General features: G+C 42.1%; 1 protein-coding gene and 1 long non-coding RNA gene across 3 annotated transcripts in view; one reads left to right on the top strand and one right to left on the bottom strand.

Moving 5' to 3' along the window:
• LOC144303174 (uncharacterized) overlaps window positions 1–3,053 on the bottom strand; it is a 32,185-nt gene extending 29,132 nt beyond the window's left edge. Inside the window, exon 1 of the long non-coding RNA XR_013370226.1 lies at window positions 2,267–3,053. This is a non-coding gene — a long non-coding RNA (uncharacterized LOC144303174). The remainder of the gene's footprint in view (window positions 1–2,266) is intronic.
• DUT (deoxyuridine triphosphatase) lies at window positions 2,156–15,533 on the top strand. 2 transcript variants are annotated; one of them, XM_077881016.1, is made up of 7 exons: window positions 2,156–2,293; window positions 3,469–3,604; window positions 7,148–7,239; window positions 8,887–8,931; window positions 14,319–14,393; window positions 14,549–14,619; window positions 15,040–15,533. In XM_077881016.1, the coding sequence occupies exons 2-7, from the start codon at window positions 3,519–3,521 to the stop codon at window positions 15,094–15,096; spliced, it is 426 nt and encodes a 141-aa protein (XP_077737142.1). In that variant the 5' UTR covers window positions 2,156–2,293; window positions 3,469–3,518; the 3' UTR covers window positions 15,097–15,533. The 2 variants fall into 2 exon arrangements, with proteins under 2 accessions (XP_077737142.1, XP_077737141.1); XM_077881015.1 differs by lacking the exon at window positions 2,156–2,293 and adding an exon at window positions 2,688–2,955.
• The last annotated feature ends 10,480 nt before the right edge of the window (window positions 15,534–26,013 follow it).

A 26,013-nucleotide genomic window follows, 5' to 3' on the forward strand; every position in this document is an offset into this window, starting at 1 on the left:
AGGATGACGGCTCTTCAGCAGGACTAGTCATACACACAGAGTGGAGGAAGAGAACAGGGGAGTGGGATCCCTAGATGGCGCAGCGGTTTGGCGCCTGCCTTTGGCCCAGGGCGCAATCCTGGAGACCTGGGATCGAATCCCACGTCGGGCTCCTGGTGCATGGAGCCTGCTTCTCCCTCTGCCTGTGTCTCTGCCTTTCTCTCTCTCTCTCTTTCTCTCTGTGACTATCATGAATAAATAAATAAAACCTTTAAAAAAACAAAAACAGGGGAGTGAGGGGGCAAATGGAACTGATGGGATTTGATGTGTTTCATTTGATGTGACAGATGTGAGGTATTGGATTCTCTGGAGCATTTGGAAAAAAAACAAATAAGAAACAAGCAATAGGTGAATCAAAAACACCACTACCAACAAAGACAAATGGAAGAACAGCATACTTAGCTTGGGGCAGGGGTTAGGTGTTAAAAAAAAATATATTACATTACTCATCTCAACAGTGAGTCATAGGTAGTCATGATAAGTACCGCTGACTTTATCCAAAAATTATTACACAACTATTTGCAGAATGGGGTAGAAAGAGCAGTAAGAGACTCCTCACTACCCTCAACTCCCTCCTCCTAACTCAACTACCCTAATTCTGAAGATGTCTATGCCATTAAAAAAAAACAGCAACGTGTAATTTAGAAATAGGGAGGTACATTCCAGCAGAAGGAGCCGAAAAAAGTTGGAAGCATTGCCCCCTGAGGACTGAAAATTGGGGGAGGGTTTTGGCAAGTAGACCAGTTTTTCATTGCGGGCCTGGAGAAAAGGCGTTATGTAGAAAAACAAAACATACTGATTAAAAAAATTAGAGGTGGATGTGGGGTGCCTGGGTGGCTCAGTCGGTTAAACCACGGACTCTTGATTTTGGCTCAGGTCATCATCTCAGGGTTGCGAGATCATACCTGTCAGGCTCCACACTGGGTGTGCAGCCTGCTTGAGATTCTCTCTCTCTCCCTCTACTTCTCTAAAAAATAAATTAACTAAAGAGGTAGACAAAAAAAAAACCCAAAAGATTTTGAGAAGTGGTCTTATACAGGGGCCGGATGAAATAGGCGATGAGAGCTCTTTCATTCATAGAATATTTATGAAGCACTCTTTTGAGCCAGGCACGAGGCTAGGCCCCAGGAATACAAGAGGGAACGAAGACATATATGGTCCCTGCCCTCTGGACCTTATGTTTACTAGAGCAAATAGACAATGGGAAAAAATAAGTAAATAATGAAAGAAGTACAGATTATACATGATGTGATTAGAAAAGGCTATTGTGCTAGAAAACGGTGGTGAGGCATCTCCCATCAGGTGGGAGCTGTTTAAAGGCAGGGAAAAGAGTATAAAGGGTATAATCCATAACCTCATCCCGAGGAATTCCAACATTTGAAAGGAGCCAATAAAAAGCTGCAGAGGCGGGGCCTGTAAGGCACAGCAGGAAAGTCTTATCTTCCTCAGCAAAACCCTATCTTTTTTTTCTTTTTCCTCAGAAAAACCCTTTTTTTTCCTTTTTCCTCAGCAAAACCCTTTTTTCTTTTTCCTCAGCAAAACCCTATCTTTTTTGTTTTTCCTCAGCAAAACCCTTTTTTTTCTTTTTCCTCAGCAAAACCCTTTTTTTTTCCTCAGCAAAACCCTATCTTTTTTCTTTTTCCTCAGCAAAACCCTTTTTTTTCTTTTTCCTCAGCAAAACCCTATCTTTTTTGTTTTTCCTCAGCAAAACCCTATCTTTTTTTTCTTTTTCCTCAGCAAAACCCTATCTTTTTTGTTTTTCCTCAGCAAAACCCTCTTTTTTTCTTTTTCCTCAGCAAAACCTTTTTTTTCTTTTTCCTCAGCAAAACCCTTTTTTTTTCCTCAGCAAAACCCTATCTTTTTTTCTTTTTCCTCAGCAAAACCCTTTTTTTCTTTTTCCTCAGCAAAACCCTATCTTTTTTGTTTTTCCTCAGCAAAACCCTATCTTTTTTTTCTTTTTCCTCAGCAAAACCCTATCTTTTTTGTTTTTCCTCAGCAAAACCCTTTTTTTCTTTTTCCTCAGCAAAACCTTTTATTTCCTCAGCAAAACCCTTTTTTTTTCTTTTTCCTCAGCAAAACCCCCCCCTTTTTTTTTGTCATTTTTCTAAAACTGCACCACAGTTTGCATTTATTTTGACAAGCTGCGTGACATTCTTGGTTTTCAGATGTTTGCAGCAGTTCTGGAAATAACTGGACGCTCATCCTCGAAAACCCAATTTACGATTACCTAGAAAGCCATTTACACATCCCTCCGGTGAGTTATTCCAGGGTAGCCGCGATCTCTGTTGGAAGCATAGCCACTGGGGGGTCCCCCTCCCCATCTCTGCTCCTCTGGGGCGTAGGAAGCGGCGCTGGCAACCGAGTTAGCCGTCCTGGGGTCGTCGCGAGGCGCGGCCCCCGCCCTCCTTCACTGGGTAACCGACACGCCGCGCGCGGCGACTGCACCCGCCCCGCGAGGCGGCTCCGTGAGCTTAGCACCTGAGGAGCCACGGCCGCCGGCGGCGCCGCCCCAGGTCACGCAGCAGCGCGCAGGGGCCAGGCCCCGGGAAATCCCGGGCCGCAAATCGACGCGGGCCGCGGGCGCGAGGCAGACGTACGCCGCGCCCGGGGCGCCGGGGCCTGCGTGCGCTCCTCGTCACACGGCGGCGTTACTGCTTCCGAGGTCATCCCAGCCGGACGCGACCTCAGGGTGCAGGCCCGGCGCGCCAGCCGCGGCCGACGACCAGCCGGCGCCCGAACCTCGGGGCATGACTCCCCTCTGCCCTCGCCCCGCGCTCGGCTCTCTCTCCTCCACGTCCTGGCTCCGCTCCGTGTTTAAGGACGCGCGCGGCGCCGCGCCCAGAGGAGAAGCCGCGGGGCCGCTCTTCCGACCGCTGTCCAGCACCCGCAGGCCGAGCCGGGGCGGCTGCCGCGCCAGTAACGTCGGGCGCCTGGCGGAGCGCGGGGAGGCTGGGAGCGCGGCCGCCGCCCCCCGGGCCGCCCGGGCTGTGGGCGCTGGGAGGCCGCCCCTCCCCCCCGCCCCGGCTCCGGGCGCTGCGGCCCCTGGGAGGGCGCGCAGCCCCTGCGCGTGCGCGTGCGCGCCTCCATTAGGGCCCCCAGTGGGAGGGGCGGTTGCGTTCTCTTGTGGGACCCAGAGGCCCCCGAGGCTGGCCGCGCTCGGCTTGGTGCTGTGCCCTGAGTTGCAAAAGCTTGGAAAGGCGCAGTGGTTTCCCATATCCCAAACCCGCTTCGCAAGAAGGGTTTCCAGCCCCAAATTTGAACGTCGCCTCCCCTCTCAGCCGGGACAGTGGGCTCGTCCGGGGCGGTGGGCGGGGCGAGTGGTTGCTGGCGGGAGATTTAAAATTCTGGCGGGCGCGCTCGTCCTGGGGTCACTCGTTCCACTGCTGCTCTCTTTTCTCCCGTCCTGCCCCGCCATGCCCTGCTCTGAAGCGACACCTGCCATCTCCCCCAGCAAGCGGGCCCGGCCTGCGGAGGACGGCATGCGGCTGCGCTTCGTCCGGCTCTCAGAGCACGCCACCGCCCCGACCAAGGGGTCCCCGCGGGCCGCGGGCTACGACCTGTACAGGTGAGTGGGGACTTGGGCCGCCTTCTGCCCGCGCCATCCCCACCCCACGAGAGAAGGGCCAGCTCTGCAGTTCTACAACTCCCAGTCATGTTAGCCTATATTCTTGCCATCTGCTGCCACAGTGAACCTTTCACTTAAAAGATTGCAGAAACGGGGCCGCAGGATGGCTCAGTCGGTTAAGCGTCTGTCTTGGCTCAGGTCAGCATCCCAGGGTCCTGAGGTCCAGCCCACTGCGGGCTCCTTGCTCAGCGGGGAATCTGCTTCGCCCTCCCCCTCTGCCCTTCCCCCTGCCCGAGCATGCTCTCTCTCTCTCTTTCTCTCGCAAATAAACATCTTAAAACAAAAAAAAAAGATTACAGGGCAGCCCGGGTGGCTCGGGTGTGCAGCCCCGGGTGTGACCTGGACACCCGGGATCGAGTCCACATCAGGCTCCCTGCATGGAGCCTGCTTCTCCCTCTCCCTTGTCTCTGCCTCTCTCTCTCTCTGTCTCTCATGAATAAACAAAATCTTTAAAAAAAATAAATGAAAATTTAAAGAAAGATTACATAAGCAAACTCTTTTTGCATATATGTAGGGTTTCTGACTTTTTCTAATGCTGAAAATGTTAGCTTTCCTCTTTAGCATAAATTCAATCAGGATTTGGGACAAGCGTGCAGAATGATAACTATATATATATAGTTTATATATATATAGGTTTATATATAAACCTCCACCAAAGCATTATTTGTTTTGTAGCATTTATCGTACCCATTCCTAAGTGGAAGGTAATGATGAACAAGGTCTGACGTGGCTTTTAAGGCGTGGCCTGAGGGTGATGCACTGCACCAAAGAGAGAAGCCACGGGGAAGTCTAGGTGCTGAATGTGAAAATAGCTGGGGAGGATTAATGAAGGGTGCTTCTGCCTCAAAGGAATTGTGAAATTTCTCTATATGTCCATATTCAAGTTCACCCCAAGGACTGGGGATGTTAGAAACGGCAGGAATATGAAATGCAGCGTGAATATCAGTAATCTTACTATGCTTCCGTTTGTTCAGTACTTTTTACCTCTACTAAAAACTGTATTTGTGCGGTTTTATTTAATCCTGACAACAGTCCTGAAGTAGATAAGTGCTACTTACTTTTTACAGGTGAGGGAGTTTGTGAAGAGCTGAGTTTATTGCCTGAGGGTTTGAATGTAATAAAATTTTTGACTCTTAATTTAGTGCTTTTTTTTTTTTCCCCTTGACTACTGTGTCAGGTCTTAGAAACATTAAGGTAGGTGACCAGTGATACTAGGGGGAATGAATGCGTGTTTATACATTACTAAATCCTTAGGATTTATTTTTTTTTTTAAGATTTTATTTATTTATTCACGAGAGACACACACACACACACACACACATACAGAGAGGCAGAGGCACAGGCAGAGGGAGAAGCAGGCTCCATGCAGGGAGCCCGACATGGGACTCGATCCTGGTCTCAAGGTGGCGCTAAACCGCTGAGCCACTCGGGCTGCCCCTTAGAATTTACTTTAAAGCATCCCAGGTAATTCTAATGTGAGAACTATTGATCGGAGTCCTAGGGAGTATAGGAGAAGGGTAGAAAGAAGTGTGTGATGATAGTAATGAAGACAGGAAAGAAAAAGAAAAATGAGGTATGGTCTGTTATCGCTGAAAAGGATGTATTCAGTCCCTTCGTTTTCATGAATAAAAGTGGAGTGATGTCTGGGCATTGCTGTGAGTCATACGAGAGACTTAGATTTAAGATACTTAGAATGTCTTCCTCGTGGGGCAGCCCCGGTGGCTCAGTGGTTTAGCGCCACCTTTGGCCCAGGGCGTGATCCTGGGGTCCTGGGATCGAGTCCCATGTCAGGCTCCTTGCAAGGAGCCTGCTTCTCCCTCTGCCTGTGTCTCTGCCTCTCTCTCTCTCTGTGTCTCTATGAATAAATAAAAAATCTTTTTAAAAAATGCCTTTCTTGCGAACAGAGATAACTATATGTGGAAATAGACATGGAAATAACTGATCTCTTTAATAAATTAGAGTTTAACTATTGAAAGAGGACATCTCAATGAGGGAAGGGAAAATGTAATACAGCTTTACCAGACTTCATTAAGGTTTCCAAAGTAACTCACAGGTCTGCTCAGTGTAAAATCTCTTAAATGTCTGTCAAGAAAGGGGGCTACAGCAATAGCAACAATAGCAGCATCTGCTGGTGGATCTTAGAGAACCAGGTCCTCAGCAGTGTCCTCCAGGGCTTCTGCAGTGATCAGCTCTGCCCCCCAACCAGTGAGGTTCATGGCTTCGGCTGGATAAGCGTGGTTATCTACCAAGACCAGCAGAACAGATACACCAACACAACTCTATCTGCCCCCTTCCCCCATGTTGTCCACCCATTTCCCTCTTCCTTCTGCTGTCTTCCCTAACCATTAAATGACTGTTGTGAGAATACAATGAATTATATAAAGCATTTAGGACTACCTGGCACAGAGTAAGGGGTTAGTAAATATTAGCTATTATTAGCAAGTATTTGCCCTTCTTCCTTGGCCCTTTTTTATAGGGAAGTGATCCATAAGTAGCTATAGGTTTGGTGTGTCTGTGGGAGGGGGTGAGCTCAGGATTTTCCTATGCCATCATCTTTGAACATCTTCCCTTGTTTTTTTTTTTTTTTTCTTTCTCTTCTTTTTATATCATGTGAAAACATATATCTTTTAAAAGTCTGCCTTTCTTCCCCCTCCTGCTAATATGCTCTTCAGTTTCCCTACGAAGTTTTGTTCAAGGGAGAACAAGAATGCATGCTGATAACCTCTTAAACCAAAAAAAAAAAAAAAAATCACCAGAATGATTATATCTCAAGGTAGCATCATTATAGTAATGGACTAAAAGGAAATATCTACCATGACTTTCTTCATAATTTGTTTTTTAAGATTTTATTTATTTATTCATGAGATGCAGAGAGAGAGGCAGAGACACAGCCAGAGGGAGAAGCAGGCTTCATGCAGGGAGCCCAATGTCGGACTCGATCCTGGGCCTCTGGGATCACGCCCTGGGCTGAAGGCAGCGCTAACCTGCTGAGCCACCCAGGCTGCCCTCTTCATAAATTTTTAAGTAATCTCTACACCCAGTGTGGGGCTGAAGAGTTGCACAAGGATCAAGCACCAGGATCAAGAGTTGCATACTTGGGGTGCCTGGGTAGCTCAGTTAGTTAAGCATCTGACTTGACTTAGGCTCAGGTCATGATCTAGGGTTGTGAGATTGAGCCCCATGTTGAGTCTCCCTCTTCCCCACTATGTTTTCTCTCTCTCTCTCTCTGCCTCAAAAAAGGGAAAGAAAGAGTTGCACACTCCACCAACTGAGCCAGCCAGGCATCCCTAAACTTTTTTGTAAATATGAATTGGAAATTTAGAGTACTGAACTCTTAATCAGATAGGTTATTGAAATTTAAGATTGCATAAATTATTTTGTGACACATATTTAAACCAATCTATATACTTTGTCACAAGGAAGAAAATGTAAAAAACAATTTTATGAATAAATACTGGTTATTTCCCTTCATTATTTTCCTAGTGCCTATGATTATATACTACCACCCATGGAGAAAGCCATTGTGAAAACAGACATTCAAGTAGCTCTTCCTTCTGGGTGCTATGGAAGAGTAGGTAAGTGATTTAAGATAGTAACTATTTGTCAGGGTCTTCCTTTATGATATATTCCTTCATTTCAGTTTCATTTAGGATATAAATGAGGGAATGGATATTGTTTGGTGTGTGTCCTAAAATAAAGAAGTGCTAACTATGATGGCAAATACAGCCATTTGAAAACATTACATTTCATTTACATATCTGCTTTTTTGTGCATTCCCCCCACCCTCTTTTTTTCTTGATTCCATGAGATTTTAGGAGGCTCACATTGGCCCAGGAGCTTTTTTCTCTCCACTCCTCCCTGAGAACCTGAAAATACAGGTGATCCCCTTCAAGGATCACATTGCATCTGAGGTCAGATGTCTTCGTGAAGATGGTGATGAGAATTTTTGTTAGATAAGAAATGGGGGCGGGCTTGGGCTCATGGCACACGGCCTTTCTTATCCTAAGAATGAAACTCCTGGTTCCTGTTCACCCAGAGTCCATCAGACAATTTAGCCTTTTACTGTTCGGGTGTCTTCCCATGGGGTGTGTTGGGGTCAGGGACACCCTTCAGGGCACAAGAGGGGAACACCTTAGAGTGGATATGATAGAAGGAAGAGCGAGTCACCTGTTACTGGAGAGTTCAAAGCTTTCTTCAAGAGCATAATCATTTTCTCACTTCAGAGTAAACATAAAGAAACAGGTGTTCCTCTGGGTGGGGAGGGGCTGGACACCACCATCTTGTTTGCCACGAGCGTGAGAACTGCTGATACTTTGACCTTTGAAAGAAAAAGCAAGATGGGCTCTTTCTTCATCTCCTTTTGTCAGCATTTGGCTGCATTTTGAGAATATTTCAGGGAGTGGGGATCAGGAGATGGGATGAAATAAAAGGAAAAGCAGGAAGAAGCAACATTTGTTGACAAAGTGCCTGGTTTAAGTTATTCTGGAATAGAAAACTAGAAGCCAGGATCGTTAGCCACGGGCCTGACGCTCAAGTCAGCAAGTGTAAGGTACAAAGTTAGCTTTTTATGTTTTTATTTAAATATTGGAATTAATTTCTAAGGTTACTTTTTGACCATTGCCTGACTGATACTAGGCCTTTCATCACTCTGGTTCACTTGTTTATACAGACATGTCATGTGGCATTTGAATCGTGAATAAGATTCCCAAGGTCTAAGCTAAGATCTGCTCGTTAAGTTTATGCCTATCTCTTTCCACCCTCCTCCTCTGCCCTCTTCCCCGTCTATACTGCATTGTGCTCAGATCTCAGACGTTTCTTCCTCAGTCCTGTGTCGCAGCCAGCTACTGTCCTCCCTCTGTGGCCAGGCTGCTTGAAAGAGTTGTCTCTGGTTGTCCCCACTTGCTTACCTCTCAGTCTACCCTCGCAGTCTACTGCTATGCCACCACAGATCCTCAATGGACTGAAGTGGTGTGGAAGTGGTTTAAGCTGCTTTTGAATTGAACTTTGTCGAGCTTTTCTACACTGTGCTTTCCTTATTTAATAATACAGTATAATCAATACGTTCTTTAATCCAGAACCATCTGCTCAAGTTAAGATGAAGAGGTACATGTTCTAAGAGCTGAGAGTGGCATGCTTCAGTTGTGTAAATTATATCCAATATTGCCCCTCCCCCTGCAAAGAAGCCAACTTCTCCTTTTTTTTTGTTTTGTTTTGTTTTTTAGCTCCCCGTTCTGGCTTGGCTGCAAAACACTTCATTGACGTAGGAGGTAATATGTTTACATTTTTATTCTGTAAATATATGGATATATATTTATTTGCCTGTGCTTAAGAGATAGTAATCAAATGACATATTTTATTTTTATCTTTAAGAAAAGAAAATGACTGTTTTGCGTCTTTAGAAATTTCCATCTCTGAATAGACAATTGTGATACAGTTTCAAATATCATTTGATTATGTCTAATTTTAAAATGACATGTGAAATGGTTTTATTTTACTAATAGGCTAACTAGACATTATCCGATGGATAGGGTTTTTGCCTTGGCTTAGTGATAATCTGAATGTAGTCCAAAAATGACTCTCTTCTTAGAAGAAAGGTAGTTTTATAAGAGTAGGAAAAGCTTTTATGTCATTTTTTTTAAGCCAGTATGTTTTGTTTAAATAACTAAGAAATTGTTTAAACAAAAGGTTATAGAAAATGCAAGTCAATCTTGGAAGAATTTTCATACCTGTATAAGAGAGCCATACACATTTGGCAAAACAAAAAAAGACTCTCCCTGAGAAGAGGAAACACTTTGCTTCCCTGTCAACATTTTTTGTCCAACAAGTACTCAGCGACCCCTGTTTCCCTTATGATAAAGCCTTACTCGTGGATCTCAAAGCCACCAGCTTTGTGGAGGAGCCCCTTTTACACAGAGCCCCAGTCTCTGCTGGCCCTCCTGCTGTAGGTTCCCTAACCACCCTCACCATAAGGAAATTCTGCACTTTCTGATATGGTTCTGTTGCGTTGGATCTCCTCCTTTCTGGAATATAGACCTCACTGACCTTTATCTTGACTTTTATTCCCATCATAGTGAGCAGAGTGCTTCATTAACTAGACATCTTTGGGGGTGCCTGGGTGGCTCAGTGGTTGAGCATCTGCCTTTGGCTCAGAGCATGATCCCGGGGTCCTGGGATCGAGTCCCACATCGGGCTCTCTGCAGGGAGCCTGCTTTTCCCTCTACCTATGTCTCTGCCTCTCTCTGTGCCTCTCATAAATAAATAAAATCTAAAACAAAACAAAAACCTAGACACCTTGCCCCCCCCTTCCATAAGTGAATATGCTAGATTTTCCAAATCCCTCCCATTTTTACAAAGCTACTTTTTAACAGATGAAGAACTAGCTCAGAGATGAGCCCAAGTTGACATGGTAAACACTGGAATCTTTATCCATGACTCCAGTCCATCTGTTCTTTACACTGCAATTAAATGCAGGGTGTCACCTCCCCCCATCCCTGCACCAGCCAACTGCTGTCCTGAACTCACTTACACTGAGGGCATTAAGTAAGGAATGAGGCCTGTCCCCAGGTCCCCAGGCTGTCTCTGGCCTGCCCCTTTGTCTCCCCATGGTGTCACTAGATGGTGCTGTGGGGCAAGACAGGATCCCCAAAGTAGTTCTTTCATAGGAACCGAGGAGCCAAGTTTGACACAGCAGGGGTGAACAACCCACTTGGGTTGAGAATGGCCCCGGGCTCAGTTATGCTTGCTTTTCAAAAGTACTTTTATAACATCAAGTATGGTAACTGAGGACTGTAACTTCAGGATGTAAGAGATTTGCATATATTTTTAAGAAATCTCAAAGGGTTGTGAAAGGAACATGGGGTTTGGGGTAACAACTAGACTTGGTTCCCAGCTTTGTCATTAATTGGCTACTTATTACTTTCTGAACCTCAGTTTGCTGTCCCATAAAATGAAAATTAGTGTGCCTGCCTCTGAAGGATTGAGTGAAAGCATCTGACACTTGGCACATATTAGACCCTATAAGTTAGACTTCTTGTCCCCTAGAGAATTCATAGATTTTTTTTTTTTTTAATATGGCAACTTTTCTGACTTGTTACTAATTTTTGCTCTGTTTAAAACAACCTTCTGAAAAACATTCATGTAAAAGAAATGGAAAGTTCGTTTGTCTGGTGGCTGGTGTGGTATTATTCATAAAAATCACATTGTGGTGTGTTCTTGGATGCAGAGTATCTTAAAAATGTCTCCTAGGCACACGTTTATCATAGTTGGCCACAAGTTTTTACTTCAGAAGAGAGATGTTGTTAGAAATCCCAGGCTGTAAATAAGGGTCAAAGGGAAAAGTTGAGTATGCAGGATTCTGTTCAGAATTCACATCTGGTAGGTGTGGATAGTTTTCACTAAAGAGGGTTTCCAACAAATGACATGCCAAAGTCTTGACACAGTAAAACTTTTGCCTGAAGTCAGTTAATTACTCTGCCAGTTCCAATGTATGATTTTTCCAGTGATAACTTCAAAATACTTTCTGCTTTCTCATGAAGAGAAATATCCCTGACGCTTATGTTCCTTATGTAGAAAAAGAATGTCTTGGGTTTTTCTTGAAGGTCAAATTGCCTTTGAGTAATAAATAAACTTGGAACTATTGGATTTTTTCATACTATTGGCATTCATGCTAAAAAAAGAAAAGTATTAATTGAGGGCGCCTTTTTTCCCTGCCATACGTTTTAATTGACTTCAAACAGCTTCATTTCTTTTAGTTAGTTAAAAGGCTTTTCATATCTCTGTGTGCCAAGCATAAAATCTTAGTGGATATCTGGCTTTGCAGAATTCAGGACACCTAACCATTTGAGTTTGATGGGACTACTTTATAGATATATAACAAAGGCCTTTACAAAAAGGGAACGTTTTTGTATGGGAGAAGATACCATAAAGTAAAAACATAAACACTTGCAGGTTACAGGTAAAAGAATTAAATACCCAAACAAATAAGGAAAAAAATCATATAGAAGAGGACATATAAATGTGCAACAGACATACAGAGGAAAACCATTGTAGCCTCAGTCATCATCAGGGAAATGCAAAATGAAGCCATGAGATACCATTTTTCACTCATTACGTTGGCCAGAATGTTTTTTTTAATTGCTCCCATCTGGGTGGCTCAGTCAGTTAAGCATCCAACTTTTGCTTTCAGCTCAGGTCATGATCTCAAGGTCATAAGATCAGGCCCTGTGTCAGGCTCCCGGCTCCATGCTCAGCTCGGGAGTCTGCTTGAGATTCTCTTGCCTTCTCTGCCTGCCCCTCCCTTCATTCCCATGCTTGCTCTCTCTCTCTCAAGTAAATAAATAAATCTTTAAAAAAGAAAAAAAGAAAAGCTTGCTGCCATTTGGTTTGGCAAGGACATTGGAAATGGGCATTCTTAAATATCGCCGATAAAAGTTTGAATTGTACACCTTTTTTGAAAAGTAATCTAGAAATATCCATTACAATTTCAAATGTACACATCCTCTGATCAAGAAAGTGCTTTTTTGGAGACTTTTTGATGAGACTGAAAAATCACCAATACACAAGGATGTCTGACATCTGATTAATATACAAGAAAGTAACACGTAAAATCTATTACTGTCACATTGGCTACCTGAGGGAAGGTAGGGGAACATTATGAGTTTTACTTTATACGTATGTGTGCTATTTGGGTAATCTAAAATTTTTCTTAGAAAGTAGAAATTGAGAGTTCAGAAGTTGGTCCACATTGTTTTCATTGTACGCCTCCTAGGCAAACGAGTCTTAGCCCGCACTTGAGACCTCCATCTTGGAGATTCCATAATCTTCTGGGGTCATTTGTCCAGCATGGAGTAGCATGTTCTCTGCAAGGATTTCTCCACTGAATCTGATCCAGGTTGTTCCTACAGCCAGAACTTTCTACGTATAGATAATATAGAAAACACCTGGTCCCATCATTCTACCAATAACACATTTAGGACTAATTTAATGGTCAAGTGGCAGTGGAGAAAAGAAGCCAGGCATTCAGTATTCTTTGAGTTGGTCAAGGTTTTGTTTCTGTGCAACTAGGAAAAAATAGACTATTTCTTTAGTCTAGACGTGATATGAACCACCTCTGAGGCCTTTCTGCTACTTATCTACTCCTCCTTCTCACTTCTCACTGTTACAAATTACTTACCTGTAATTCAAGCTCTTGAAAGTGTTGTGTCAGAAACCTTTAAGAATGCTTCAATTCAATTTTACTTATCCCTAGTAAATCATTTACAAAGCACAGGGGTTCATTTAAACTTCTATAATCCACTGGAAAAATCTAAAATGTTGGTTTTTCTGAGTATTTTTCCCCATGCTAGATTTTCCCTCTATATGAGAAAATTGAAAAGGAATGCTTATTTTGTTTAAAACATTTTTTTTTTCAGCTGACCCCCAAATAGTTATGAGTCTGGTCAACCAGCATTAATACCCATTGAGCTACACTCCTGATTATTTTTATTTTCTTTTTTTTCTTTAATGAGAGTTTTGTTTGTTTTTCAGGAGGTGGGGTATTTCTAATATGTAAGCTGTAACATGGAGCTACATTTGAATTAGAGTCACATGAATCCTATCCATCATTTTACAAACTGAGGGGAGAAATGAACATGTATAAAAGGAAATTGGCAGTGGGGAGGATGAGGAAGAAGAGAAGTGATTCCTAATAGGTAGGGAACTTTGTTTAGGGGGTGATGAAAATGTTCCCCTAAACTGATTGTTGTGATGGTTGCACATTCTGAATATACTAAAAAGATTGAGTTGTTATGTCTCAATATTGAAAGAGGAAACAGGAAAGTCCTGGTGCACCTGCATTATCTGTGCTTCTGTTTATTGGAAACATTTTAAGTTCTCGGCTCAAATGTAAATGCCAACAAGCCTGGTAAATGTACCTCTCTGGGCCAAGGCAGGGCCCTGGCTCAAGTTCCTCTCCTGCAAAGATTTGTTGTCTTTGTTTGTAATCTCAGATAGGCACTGATTATACACTGTATTATGGAAAAGCGTACTCATTATTGAGCTGATGTGCTCATGTCTTCTGAGAGGTCATAGGTCATTCTCTAAGAAAGGATGGTGGCTCAAATCAAAAGGAGTGGAGGAGTATGAATGGAGAGATTCATCTCTATTTTTGTTATAAAATGAATGTTCTGATATTTGCTAGGCTGCTGCTTAACAATGTCAGCATTGGCTTATTCCATTGCAGATCTTCAGGCGGTTTGACGTTTTTATTTATGACTATCGTACTTCAATCTGGGTATTAGTGGGAAGCTGCTACTAGGAAAAGCCTTTAAAACCCAACTCGTGTAGTCTTTTTAGCAGGTATGCAGCAGATGAACAGTAGTAGTTTTCTGAGATGCTCAGTACGTACTCCCAGTTTGGAATAGGAAATGGTCACCATTTGTAGGGGTGACAGGTGGGAAAATTAGGGCCGTTCTATAAATTCCATGTGTTAGCATTTTAGTAATATTCATTCCTTACTTTTGAGACTTTACAGAGTCCCCGAGCAAGATTCACTCATTTGTGAGGATTAAAATCTTGGAGCTGCATAAGAATGATTCGGTAGCAAACACCTACTAATACACCTCACCATCGGTGTTTGGTAGCATAAACCATGCTAATATTATTTTTCTTTCCTTAGCTGGCGTCATAGATGAAGATTATAGAGGAAATGTGGGTGTTGTGCTATTTAATTTTGGCAAAGAAAAGTTTGAAGGTACGTTAAATGCATATAATCACATAAATGCAGTGAATTTTCTGAGTTAGGAATGTCTAGATAACACGTGCTCCCTCCTATAATTCTCACTGTACAGGCAAGATATAGAGAATGCATCAATAAAATATCAGTAATAAACTTTTTTTCCTTTGAAGTCAAAAAGGGCGATCGGATTGCACAGCTCATTTGTGAACGGATTTTTTATCCAGAAATAGAGGAAGTTCAGGTAAGTATCATAAAAGCTGAGTAGGGAATAAATGATGTATCATCTTCAGTGAAGGGAAAAATACAATTTTGAAGGTTTCATCTGCTCTTTGTAATTAAATAATAGCACATATAATAGTCCTACTTAAAGCAAAATTAAAAGCTTATTTTAGAATTTCGTGAAATGTTTTTCATAGCTATTTCATAGCATTACTTTGGATAATAAATCATTTAAATATACCCTGAAGTTCTATTTCTCTAGCTTTTTTGAAAATTGCCCAAATTTTATTTATGGAGCTTTTTAAAAATTTAATTTTCTTTTTGTAATGTCCTTTTTGAAAGGGTGGTATGGCAAGAATAAAAGTCTTACAGATTAGGAGCTAGAGAGAACCGAAAGAGAAATGAAATTAACTACCTGGCTATCACCTTTATGTCTTTCCAGGTTTTAGATGACACTGAAAGGGGTTCAGGAGGTTTTGGTTCTACTGGGAAGAATTAACATTATGCCAAGAATAGAAAATGAGAAAACATACTTTTTTCTTAAAAATAGTTTTTGCTTAAAGTGTTTTGATGTTTTGCACATCTGTAAATTTAATAGCTTTAGCTTCTAAAACTGTTTGGTTTTCTTAAGATTAAGGAAAAGATACCTCTGTTGGGGTCCCATAAAACCTTACTTGCTTATGTTTTACGCATTTGATTATTGTATAAATAAATATATGTGATGACCTAATACAAACCTTTTGTTTTTTTTTATCATGTATATCAATTACAGATCCAAAAAACCTTGTATTGTTTAATTCACTAAATGCTACCTCTTAAACTTATTTCGTTGCTTTGTAAATCATAAGCAGTGCCTTTCATTCAATAAATTTTTCTTTCACAGATATAAATTATTGTATGAAGTGAACTAAAAAGATAATAAAAAAGTTGAAGTTATTCCTTGTTTGTTTTCCTTCTCTTCATTGCTCTCAAAATTTTTTTCATCTTATGATTCTTTGTGACATTGGGAAAACGAGAAATCCTCAAGTTATTTTTAAATTATTATTGGGCAGCCCCAGTGGCCCAGTGGTTTAGCACCGCCTTCAGCCTGGGTATGATCCTGGAGACCTGGGATCAAGTCCCACATTAGGCTCCCTGCATGGGACCTGCTTCTCCCTCTGTCTGTGTCTCTGCCTCTCTCTGTGTCTGTCATGCATAAATAAATAAAATCTTTAAAAAAGAAATTATTTGAGGGGGGCTGCTGCAGAGGGAGAGAGAATCTTCAGCAGGCTCCATGCTCAGCACAGAGCTCACATGGGGCTCCATCTCACAACCCTGTTACCATGACCTGAGCTGAAATCGAGTTGGACACTTAACTGACAGCCACCCAGGTACACCTCTAATTATTTTTTAATCATCCTTTTGGTAGGCCCAAGTTGGCCGGGTAGAGCTATGTTTGTGAAAGGAGATGTAACCTGAGGATTTCCAGTGGGTTTGTTCTTCTGATTTTATTCCATCAAATAAATTGTACGAGTTGTGTGAGTTTCCCTCAATCTAATAGCGATAATAGGCCATAACCAAGAAAATATGGAATTTAATAGGGATAAAGTACAGTAATGTGTTTTGAAGCCACTGGGTTTGTTCATCCCAAGTGCTTTTGAGTTCCTGTGTGTAAGCAGCATGTCATTGCAGGTAGGGGTCTGATTTGGTGGATTAGCTTGACAGATATCGTTTGCGACCTTTTAGGTGTGCTTTCCTGTACTGTATTCCCAGACCCCTTGCACCAGGGCTTTGGGTGTCACTTAGGCTCTGCCTTAGGCTTTGCTTTATTTCAGATGTACTAGTGTGAGATTCACGAGACATCATTTTGTGAGTGTGGGTCATGCAGATGGAGTGCTTCTGGAGGAGGCAGCCCTCAACTGCTCAATTCCTGGAAGCAAAGTGTACTTTGTTTCTTCTGTCCTTCCAGTGATTCTTTAAGCCATTTTATAACCTGCAATGGAGTATTTTCCAGCTGTGGGTCACAATTCATTAGTGAGTCATGAAATCAACTCCTCGAATGCATTTTTAAAAATTAAAGAGAAATAGCAGAGGACAGCACATGTCAGATGGGTAAATATTGTGAACATTGAGTTATATTTGTGTGTTCATGTGTATACTGGGTCATGATATAGATTATTTCTGCAGTCAATAAAATTTAAATAAATCTCTTTCTGCTAAACTACTGGATTCTATTCTCTGAACCCTGACCAGTACGTAGTAACAGTTGAGTAAGAACAAATGGTATGATGTGACTGCCAAGAGATTTGGGCTTAGCTTACACTGTTAATGTTCATTCCCACTTACTGAAAGTCTGTTTTATTAAGCACTTCTACAAACTGTTTTGTTTTTCTCTCATAGCATACCTGTGGGAAAGTAGATAAAGCACTCTTTATAGATGACAAATAGGCACAGAGACATTTAGCAACTTGCTTAGCATTTCAACTAATGACTGACTATTAAAGCTCAGGTCCTGTGGCTTCAAAGCCCTTGTTTGCAGTATCTTAAGTCTTCCAAGTTGTAGAGAGAATACAGAATAGAAGAGATGGGTGATGACAGCCCTCCAGTTTTTTCGTACCTGGCATCTGTTTCCATCTAAGTACCATTCTTGAGGGAAGTTGTTCAGATCTGAAGCTACTCTGAAAGTTAGAGACTTGAAACCATGTTCATGATAGATAGATGGAAGATCTGGGATGGGGGGGTGGAGAAAAATTGTGCATGTTGGACATGGTAGACCGTGGAAGGAGTGGTTAGAGAAGGTCCCTGGAGTATGATAGATCTTCGATTTTAAAGACTCAAAGGGAATTAGGTTTATTATAAGTGACCTGAGAGACTGGAACTAAGATCAGTACATTTAATCTAAAGAAAATACATATATGTCTCTGCCCCCAGTTCCTGGCACAGAGCTCCTAAAACCCTTGTCATTTCCTGAGTGATAAGAGAACTAGGAGCACCTCTTGTTCTAATATTGGTCTTTGACTCCGGGTGCTGACAGAGCTCCTGAAACCTGGAGATTTCCTAGGTAACTCCAGGTGGCTTCCTATATGGCTCCTGGGGGGGGGGGGGGGGGGTCATCAGAAAGACCAACCCAAAAAAAAAAAAAAAAAAGAAAGACCAACCCATGATTAGAATTTTCGGCCCTACCCCCTATTCTCTTGAGAGGGGAGAAGAACTAAAACTGGAATTAATAATGGATCATGGGATCCCTGGGTGGCACAGTGGTTTGGCGCCTGCCTTTGGCCTGGGGCACGATCCTGGAGACCCGGGATCGAATCCCACGTCGGGCTCCCTGCATGGAGCCTGCTTCTCCCTCTGCCTATGTCTGCCTCTCTCTCTGTGTGTGACTATCATGAATAAATAAATAAAATCTTTAAAAAAAAATAATGGATCATGCCCATGGGATGAAACCTCCATAAAATCCCCAAAATAAGAGGCTTGGAGAGCTTCCAGGTTGGTGAACACATGGAAGTGCTGGAAGAGTGGAAGCTCCATGACCCTTCCCACATACCTGGCCCTACTCATCTCTTCCATCTGGGTCTTTTATCATGTCATTTCATAAGCTGGAAAATGCAAGTCTTTCCCTGAATTCTGTGAGACACTAGCAAGTTGAATTGAGGGAGGGGGTCACTGGAACCTCCGATCTACAGCCAGTTGGTCAGCAGCACAGGTGACAGCCTGGGCTTGTGACTGGTATCTGAAGTGTGTCGGGGGTGGGGACAGTCTTGTGGGACTGAGCCCTTAACCTGTGGGATCTGATGCTCTCTCTGGCTACATAGTGACAGAACTGAGTTAAATTATAGAACACCCTGCTGATATTGGGGAGAATTGTTTGGTGTCTGGAAAAGCCTCCACGCAATTAGTGACTAGAAGTGAGGTGTTTAATGTGGGTAGTAAAGGAGACAGGGAAGAAAGACATAGGAGTGCAGACCTAGTTTTTTCCCTACATAGGAAAGAAACAAGCTGAGTTTTTTCTTTATAGAGGCTTAAGGACAGACTCATGGAACTTACCTAAGAGAGCAAATTTAATTAAAAAAAAAAAAAAAAAAGCAAAGAATATGCCCTATGGAAGAGCCACATCCTACCAATTAGTTGGGCTGGGCTCACTGGAGACTAATTTTCTATGTTATATATGCGAAGTTTGGATATTTTACACTAATTTTACTTTGTTTTATTGTGCAATATAAGATTTAGAAAAGTGGTAAAACAAAAGTATATACAATAAAAAAAAGTATATACAATATAGTGAATAATTACAAAATAGAACACCTAAATGGTAGTCTGGACTGGTTTTCTAGGAGCTGAAAGCTCTATGCTAATAAGGCATGGTTCCTAAGCTCACATCAGTTTTGCTTTATTCCAACCAGGTGGATTCAGTTGGTAGGAAAAGGGAAACCCAGTAGCATCCATTTATAAGGACAAGTTCTTCCTCCCCAGCTGAAAGAAAACCAGTTTTTTGCTGATGGCCAAAGATAAATCTTATTTTCACATGTACGACTGCACCTTCTGATCTTTAAATTAACAACAAATTGATTAATAACCACACTAACTTCCTGGGGCAGCCTTCCTTCCAATTTGGCCTCACTCTCGAATGAGGCCCACTATCCCTTCCTGTCCTTGGTGCTGTACACCTCAGAAGAGGAACAATTAGGGAGACTCCTACCAGCATCTGCTGCTCCATCAGCTAACTTACGTTGGTGGCTAGCTGCAGAAGAAGCCACGTACTAGTTCTTGGACAATTGGCCTAGGTGGATAAGAAGCCAGGGCCCAAGATTTGGTTTCAGAGTACCTTCCCTACACAGTACTTCCTGCCACAGGACCCTCTCCGGCCCACCTGGCAGGATATACCAGGTCATTATTTTCTCAAATTCATTTTCTATCATATAAATAGAAGAATGATAGTAACACTAGAGAGCTAAGCTAAGTAGGCACCTGGAGTTTTGTGAAGTGAATAATATATTGGATTTTGGGATTATGGACCTCAGATACATTGGCATGGTTACAGGAGTAGTGTGAGTCCATTGTCAGCAGGGCTCCTACCATAAGCGTCTTGCTTTGACTATCCCCAGGTCACTCTTGGTCTGGTTTCTCGTTTCTCTTCTTTTCCCTGCATCTTCAACTCCAATAGTGGTTCCTGTTAGGAAAGTGCCAATAATTTATACTTCTCTCTGGCCCCCCACGACTTCCTTCTCCTACTGGTAACCTCTGCTGCATCCCCTTAAGATAGCAGTGATAAACTGTCGGTCATAAGAACTGCAGATTACAGAGAACAATAGAAATCATGTGCCAAAGCTCAATGATATTTGTAGTAATATTTATAGATTCAGAAGCATCCCTAGATAGAGGGAGAGCTTTACAGGCAAAACCCATGCTAAGAGGCATATAATCGTTCTAGTAAAAATCAAATCATTGATCAGGCATTTAAAGCCATTGTACCTCTGCTCATTAGCACAAAATTTACTATTTTATGTAACTGACCCAATTCTAGAAATCATACCCTCTAGTATGAAACCATCATTCTGAGAAGTGAGGTCGGTAGAAATAACTTTTCAGAAGGGAAAATAAAATGCCCTTTGCTGAAAAAACACTTCTCCCTTTGGAGATGGATTATGGACACAGTGTTTTCACAGTGCCTTTTCTTTTCCTTACTGAAAAGAGCATGAGAAGAGGGAAACATAAATGAAACTGGAATTCTCACTGAGGGAATCTTCTCAAGAAGTATAAGAAAAAAGAAAAATGAGAAGTAAATTAAAAAATGGTCTCTCCTTAAAAAAAAAAAAAAATGGTCTCTCCTTACTGGCAACTAAACATGGTTAGGTTAGGAACATTTTTTTTTTTTAATTTTTATTTATTTATGATAGTCACACACAGAGAGAGAGAGGGGCAGAGACACAGGCAGAGGGAGAAGCAGGCTCCATGCACCGGGAGCCCGACGTGGGATTCGATCCCCGGTCTCCAGGATCGCGCCCTGGGCCAAAGGCAGGCGCCAAACCGCTGCACCACCCAGGGATCCCAGGTTAGGAACATTTTAAAAGATCCAAGAGTTCCCCTAAGGAAATTGTCTAGTAACGCTTTATGAAAGTAAGATTATAGAGAAAATTTAAAATTAGCAAGTTACTAAATCCTATCTTGGTTCACTCCTAATTTTCAAAAATGGATTTTACAGATGAATGAAGCAACCTCTGGTAGAATAGTACCAAAATAACAATTATCTCTGGCTGTTGGAATTGCTAGTAATTTTTCCCTTTTTGCATTATCTATATTTTAACATTTTAAAATGAAAACTATATCATTTCCTTAAGAAAAAAGCTTAAAATTTTATAAAACATCTTTGCATAATTTTGATCATATTTACTATTTTAATGAATATTTTTGATATTGAAAACATACAGAAGATTATGACTATAAATTACAAGTTTTGAGGAAAAAATACACAAGCTGTTGTAATAGAAAAGTGCTAGCTTTGGTGTGTTTTAGACTCGAGTTTAAGGCCTACTCTTTTATCAACTAAAGACATTGAGTAAATAAAATAACCTTATGGCTGCTCAATTTTTTTAGCATGAAGTAAGGAGAGTCATGAGGTAATGCGCAGGGTCCCTCCGGGCTCTCCTATTGCCATTTAGTGAATTTGGACTCCAAGCTGTATGGCTATGGCAAACTACTGCCACCTGGTGGCAGTTGTCTAAAGTCAGGGGCTATATTTAAGGTATAAAAATCTTCATTCATTCATTCATTCATTCATTCATGCTGATACCGTATTTGCCTAGCATCTGTGTGCTGGGCAAGTGCCAGCATCAATTAAGTGTTTTCCTAGACGATACTTTCTAGATGTGAGCTGTCATATGCTAGCTGTATGACTTTAAGGACATTATTTAACCACTTCGGAGTCTCTGTCTTCAAAATCTGGAAAACAAGGATAATAATATCCACCTTACATTAGAAAATATAGGAATGGTGGGTGTAAGCCATCTCACACAGTCCACGGCAAAGAATATTTTGTCGATAAATGGTAGCAATTATCCTCAGGAAGGATACCATCTAGAAGGGAAGTTAGAAAAATATGAAAATCATTGAAATATATGATGTGTCTCAAAAATACAAAGAAGGCACAGAAAGCATTCAGCAAAATGGCAAAACCAAAATGCAAACAGACTAGAGTACAAAGGACAGGTAGTAGTTGCTGGTAACTGGTCCAGAACGGTGGGTGGCTGGTCCACTCCAGAGGATGCTAAGTGCCAGCGAAGCAATGGCCAGCCATGGGAGAGTTGGGGCAAAGAGCAACATCCCAGAGCTGAGCCCCAGGAAGATTGATATTAATCTAATGTCTGTGACAATGAAGTTAAGAGACCATCGCCAGAATAGCCAGGCAATAAGCACAGAGGACGGCAAAGGAAGGATGGATAGAAACAGCACTAAAAATGCATGTGCAGGCACAGTAAAGAGCATTTGCTTTTTGACTTTGTATAAAAACAAAGGTCGAGAACGAAACTTTCTAAGACTGAGACATTGTTAGATTACAAATGAACTACCTGAGACTAAGGTAGACTCTAATGTGCTTGGGCTCATGATATCAACTAAACAAGCAGCTGTAGGACTAGACTCCAGGGTTCCTGACTCAGGATCTCATACCCCTTCTCCACCCAGGAAAGAGTTTAATCCACCTTTCCCCTCAGGTATGAATACTAAACCAATATGTACAAGTGCCTGGGAAAGAAAGACCCTCTGTGACTATTTTCTAAGGTGCCAGGGGCTAGAGGGGAAATATTGTGACAATTTACTCTTCTGCAAGTCCATTCACTCTGAGTATTGAAAGGGCATTATAAGTAGAGGGAAATGAAATCCCGAGTGTGTTCCATTTTGAAACCCCCGTGGGATTTATAAGGGTTTAACTTTTAGTTGACATGAAATATTTTTTTTTCTGGCATCTTGGAGAGGCAGGCAATTTCAGAGGTGATGTTTTGACAAATAGTAGCATAACTCAGGACAAATGACAGGGAGCTCTCATAAAATATACTTTGACTGGAACAAAGGCAAATAATGATATAATCCCCTGCAGCTATATGTTTGTAATGGAAACATTATATTGTTGGGAATGATAGGAAAAATAATATTAGAAGAAGACTAATGCTCTCTGAAGGTCCTGTCAGATGGGAGAGTGTAGGATAATTCCATGATATGTGGAATAAAACGGTTCAGAAAAAAGAAGGTGCCCGTTCAACTGAGACTGTGTTTGATTATCATAGAAGAGATGAAACACTTTTTCATAGTCAGAAAAATCAATATACAGCCAAAGAAGAGAAGCTGTTTGATGATAAGGCAATAAAAACTTCAAAGGGTAACTTAAAAATGTTTCCTAATTCATTTCAGCCTAAACTGATCCCCGTGCCCGTCTCACACTGTCCGCCAGCTCTTTTCACTGGAATATGTTAGCCAGTCTCCTTGGAATCGTTGCTGGGTCTCCTTGGAATGGAAATTGTGTCAAACTCTGGGGGTGAGTGGGAGAAAAAAATGGTGCTGGCAGAAAGAGAGGAAGTGTTTTTTCAATTTAGTGCCAGAAGTAAGTGCTGACATTGTCTCACATGTGTTTGGGGACAATGGCACATGCCAACGGTAACACGTTCACTTTCCCAAGTTCTTTGCTCAGAGGCATTTGGCAAGTGGCTGCAGAAGCCACAGCTACTTGTCCCTCCCCATCCCCAAATTTCTGAACCCCCTTTCCTCCCTCTCGGGCACAACAGACACAGTTCCCACCTTTGTATTATTAGCATCATCATCCAGAGCAAATGCTCTTTACTGTGCCTGCACATGCATTTTGAAGTGAAAACTCTTCTTCCTGACATAAACTTCATTTCCTCTCTTTATAAGCATGCCTTTTGTGGGGGGGGAGAGGGCTTGGACATTAATCCCAGGTGACTTCAGAGCTGCTCTAAGCGAAGCCTGCATTTTTGAGGCTAAAGTAGGCAAAATTAAGTCAAAGGAGCAGGTTGCCCATTGATGCTGATTAAGATAGAAGAGAAACTGGTCAATTACATGGGCTCCAGGCCAGTGTGCCTCCCTCCCCTCCCACCAAGTTCATGGAGGTGAGGGCGTTGGGGGGGGGCACTTAGATTCCTCAGGCTTCCAGTGAGCCTCTGATGAGACTGCTGGGGTATCTGTGTAGCCCTTGGCTACTGCCGCGTAGCTCAGTGGTAAGAGAGACATACGTCGCTTATTTCTAGGGATAGCTCTACTTATATGCGACCCAATGTCTACATTGAGCATATTTCGGTTTGGAAGGCAAACATAATCACCCATCTGCCACATTTTACCTGTGCTTTCTCTCCAAGGCTTATTTGTAGGCACAGAATATTATCTGTCATTTTTTATTTTAAAAAATATTTTATTTATTTGACAGAAAGAGAGAGAGAGAGAAGTAGCACAAGCAGGAGGAGCTGATGGGGGCTCAATCCAGGGCCCCGGGATCATGACCTGAGCCTCAGGCAGATGCTGGACCGACTGAGCCACCCAAGCACCCCCAGAATCTTATCTTTTAAACTGCTTTGTCCTGATAGAATTGTCTGTGTCAGCTTCCGTTAGAATCAATTGTGAGAACTTCAATTAGAATATAAATCTTAGGAGGAAGAGAACTAACCTTTTAAAACTCTGTATTCTCAAGGTAGCATGCTAGTTGCATCACTTTTATCTGAGCTGGATATTTCAAAAACTCAAGGCAGAATTCCTCTTAGGGCAAAAACTAGTTTCCTGGGCAGCCCAGGTGGCTCAGCGGTTTAGTGCTACCTTCAGCCCAGGGCCTGATCCTGGAGACCTGGGATCCAGTCCCATGTTGGGCTCCCTGAGTGGAGCCTACTTCTCCCTCTGCCTGTGTCTCTGCCTCTCTCTGTGTCTCTGTGTCTCTCATGAATAAATAAGTAAATCTTAAAAAAAAAAAGAAGTAGAAGAACAACTAGTTTCTTTATTTTTAGGGAGTTGGCAAGCCATTCTGATAGGATCCTTAAGTATTAGGGTGGGTCCCAGAGCTCAAAGCTTGCTTGGGCAGCATGAGAAGGAGGAGAGGCAGTGAGACTCAGGTGGAAGGGGGCCCCAAAATGCGATGGAGGCTAATCAGAGAAGGGATTGGAGCCAGTGAGAAACTTCCTGCATCAAGGGTCACCAAGGAACTTATTCTTTTAAATATTTATTGTGTAATTTCAATCATATACAAAAGTAGAATGCATGAACCCCATGCAGTCATCACTCAGCTTCAACAATTATCAACTCACAGCTGATTTTGTTTCTTCTATGACCCCACCTAATCCCCCATCCCCAACCCCAATGAATTATTTTGAAACAAATCCCAGACATTGTATCACTGCTCTGAGTACTTTAATCTGTTCGCTGAGCCATCTGTGCTGCAGCTTCCCTCCTCTTACCCAAACTACAATAAAGTTGACTGCACACACAACTTCAGTGTCACGGGTGCTTTGGAGGAGGACAAAAAGCAGAAAAGTTTGCGTATGGGCCAAAGTAGGTAAAGAATAAGACAGTGGTATGAAGTCTGATGCAGAGCTGAGATTAACAGTGAGGGAAGCTCTCAAAAAAAGAAAGAAAGAAAGAAAGAAAGAAAGAAAGAAAGAAAGAACAGAACTCTCAAGAATTCCTGAAATGATTGGGGGAATGGAAGGGAAGGTGGGAAAAAAAAAAAAAAAAAAGGAAGGGAAGGTGGGAATGCTAGATTTTCTACAGGAAATCAGAGGAGGCCTTCATGCAGGACTCTGTGTGTGTGTGTGTGTGTGTGTGTGCGTGTGTGTGTGTGTGTGTGTGTGTTTTATTTAAAATGAAGAGTGACTCTAAAAGACTGGAAGTCTTACGAACGGCCAGACAGCTGGCTTTTGGGTTACAGTTGCATATTCCAAGTTTCCTTTCCTTGAAAGGAAAGAAAATACTAAATTTAAACACCATCTTCTAATTCCCCTATAATTTCCCTTTCTGTCTCTTTAACAAATGCAGTCTCTATAGACAACCAATGCAAGACATTTATTCTCCACGACGCCTTTCAGACACATGACATCGCTGGGGAGCAGTTGTTAAGCAATCCCAATCCCAATTAAGTTTTCAACTGCTCTCTTGGTTAAGTCACTGTTCATTAACAATTTGTGATGAACAAGCAAATGTTACTCATTTATGGAAAGTGGACCTGGATACCTGTACAATTCTCCTGCGGGAGGGGAGGGGCAAGAAAGGATAAATGGGGACCATAGCTGGACTAAATATAGATTTGCCAAGTTAATAATTCTCTTTAAATTTATAGATGAACAGAGGAATTTGAGACCTGAAATATCATCTTAAGAACCATCTACACAATTGATAATTGCCCAAATAATTGTCCAACGTTGGAAATTCTGTGACTTGTTTTGCGCACTTT

Source organism: Canis aureus, chromosome 32 (genome assembly GCF_053574225.1).
Source record: "Canis aureus isolate CA01 chromosome 32, VMU_Caureus_v.1.0, whole genome shotgun sequence".
NCBI lineage: Eukaryota > Metazoa > Chordata > Mammalia > Carnivora > Canidae > Canis > Canis aureus.

What these genes read in the sequence shown, in the direction of transcription:
- DUT (XM_077881015.1), top strand. Translation starts at nt 2,787, where the DNA reads ATGACTCCCCTCTGCCCTCGCCCCGCGCTCGGCTCTCTCTCCTCCACG. An exon ending in GCGGGCTACGACCTGTACAG is followed by an intron (nt 3,605 to 7,147) that starts GTGAGTGGGGAC and finishes TTATTTTCCTAG; the next exon opens with TGCCTATGATTATATACTAC. An exon ending in TGGCAAAGAAAAGTTTGAAG is followed by an intron (nt 14,394 to 14,548) that starts GTACGTTAAATG and finishes TTTCCTTTGAAG; the next exon opens with TCAAAAAGGGCGATCGGATT.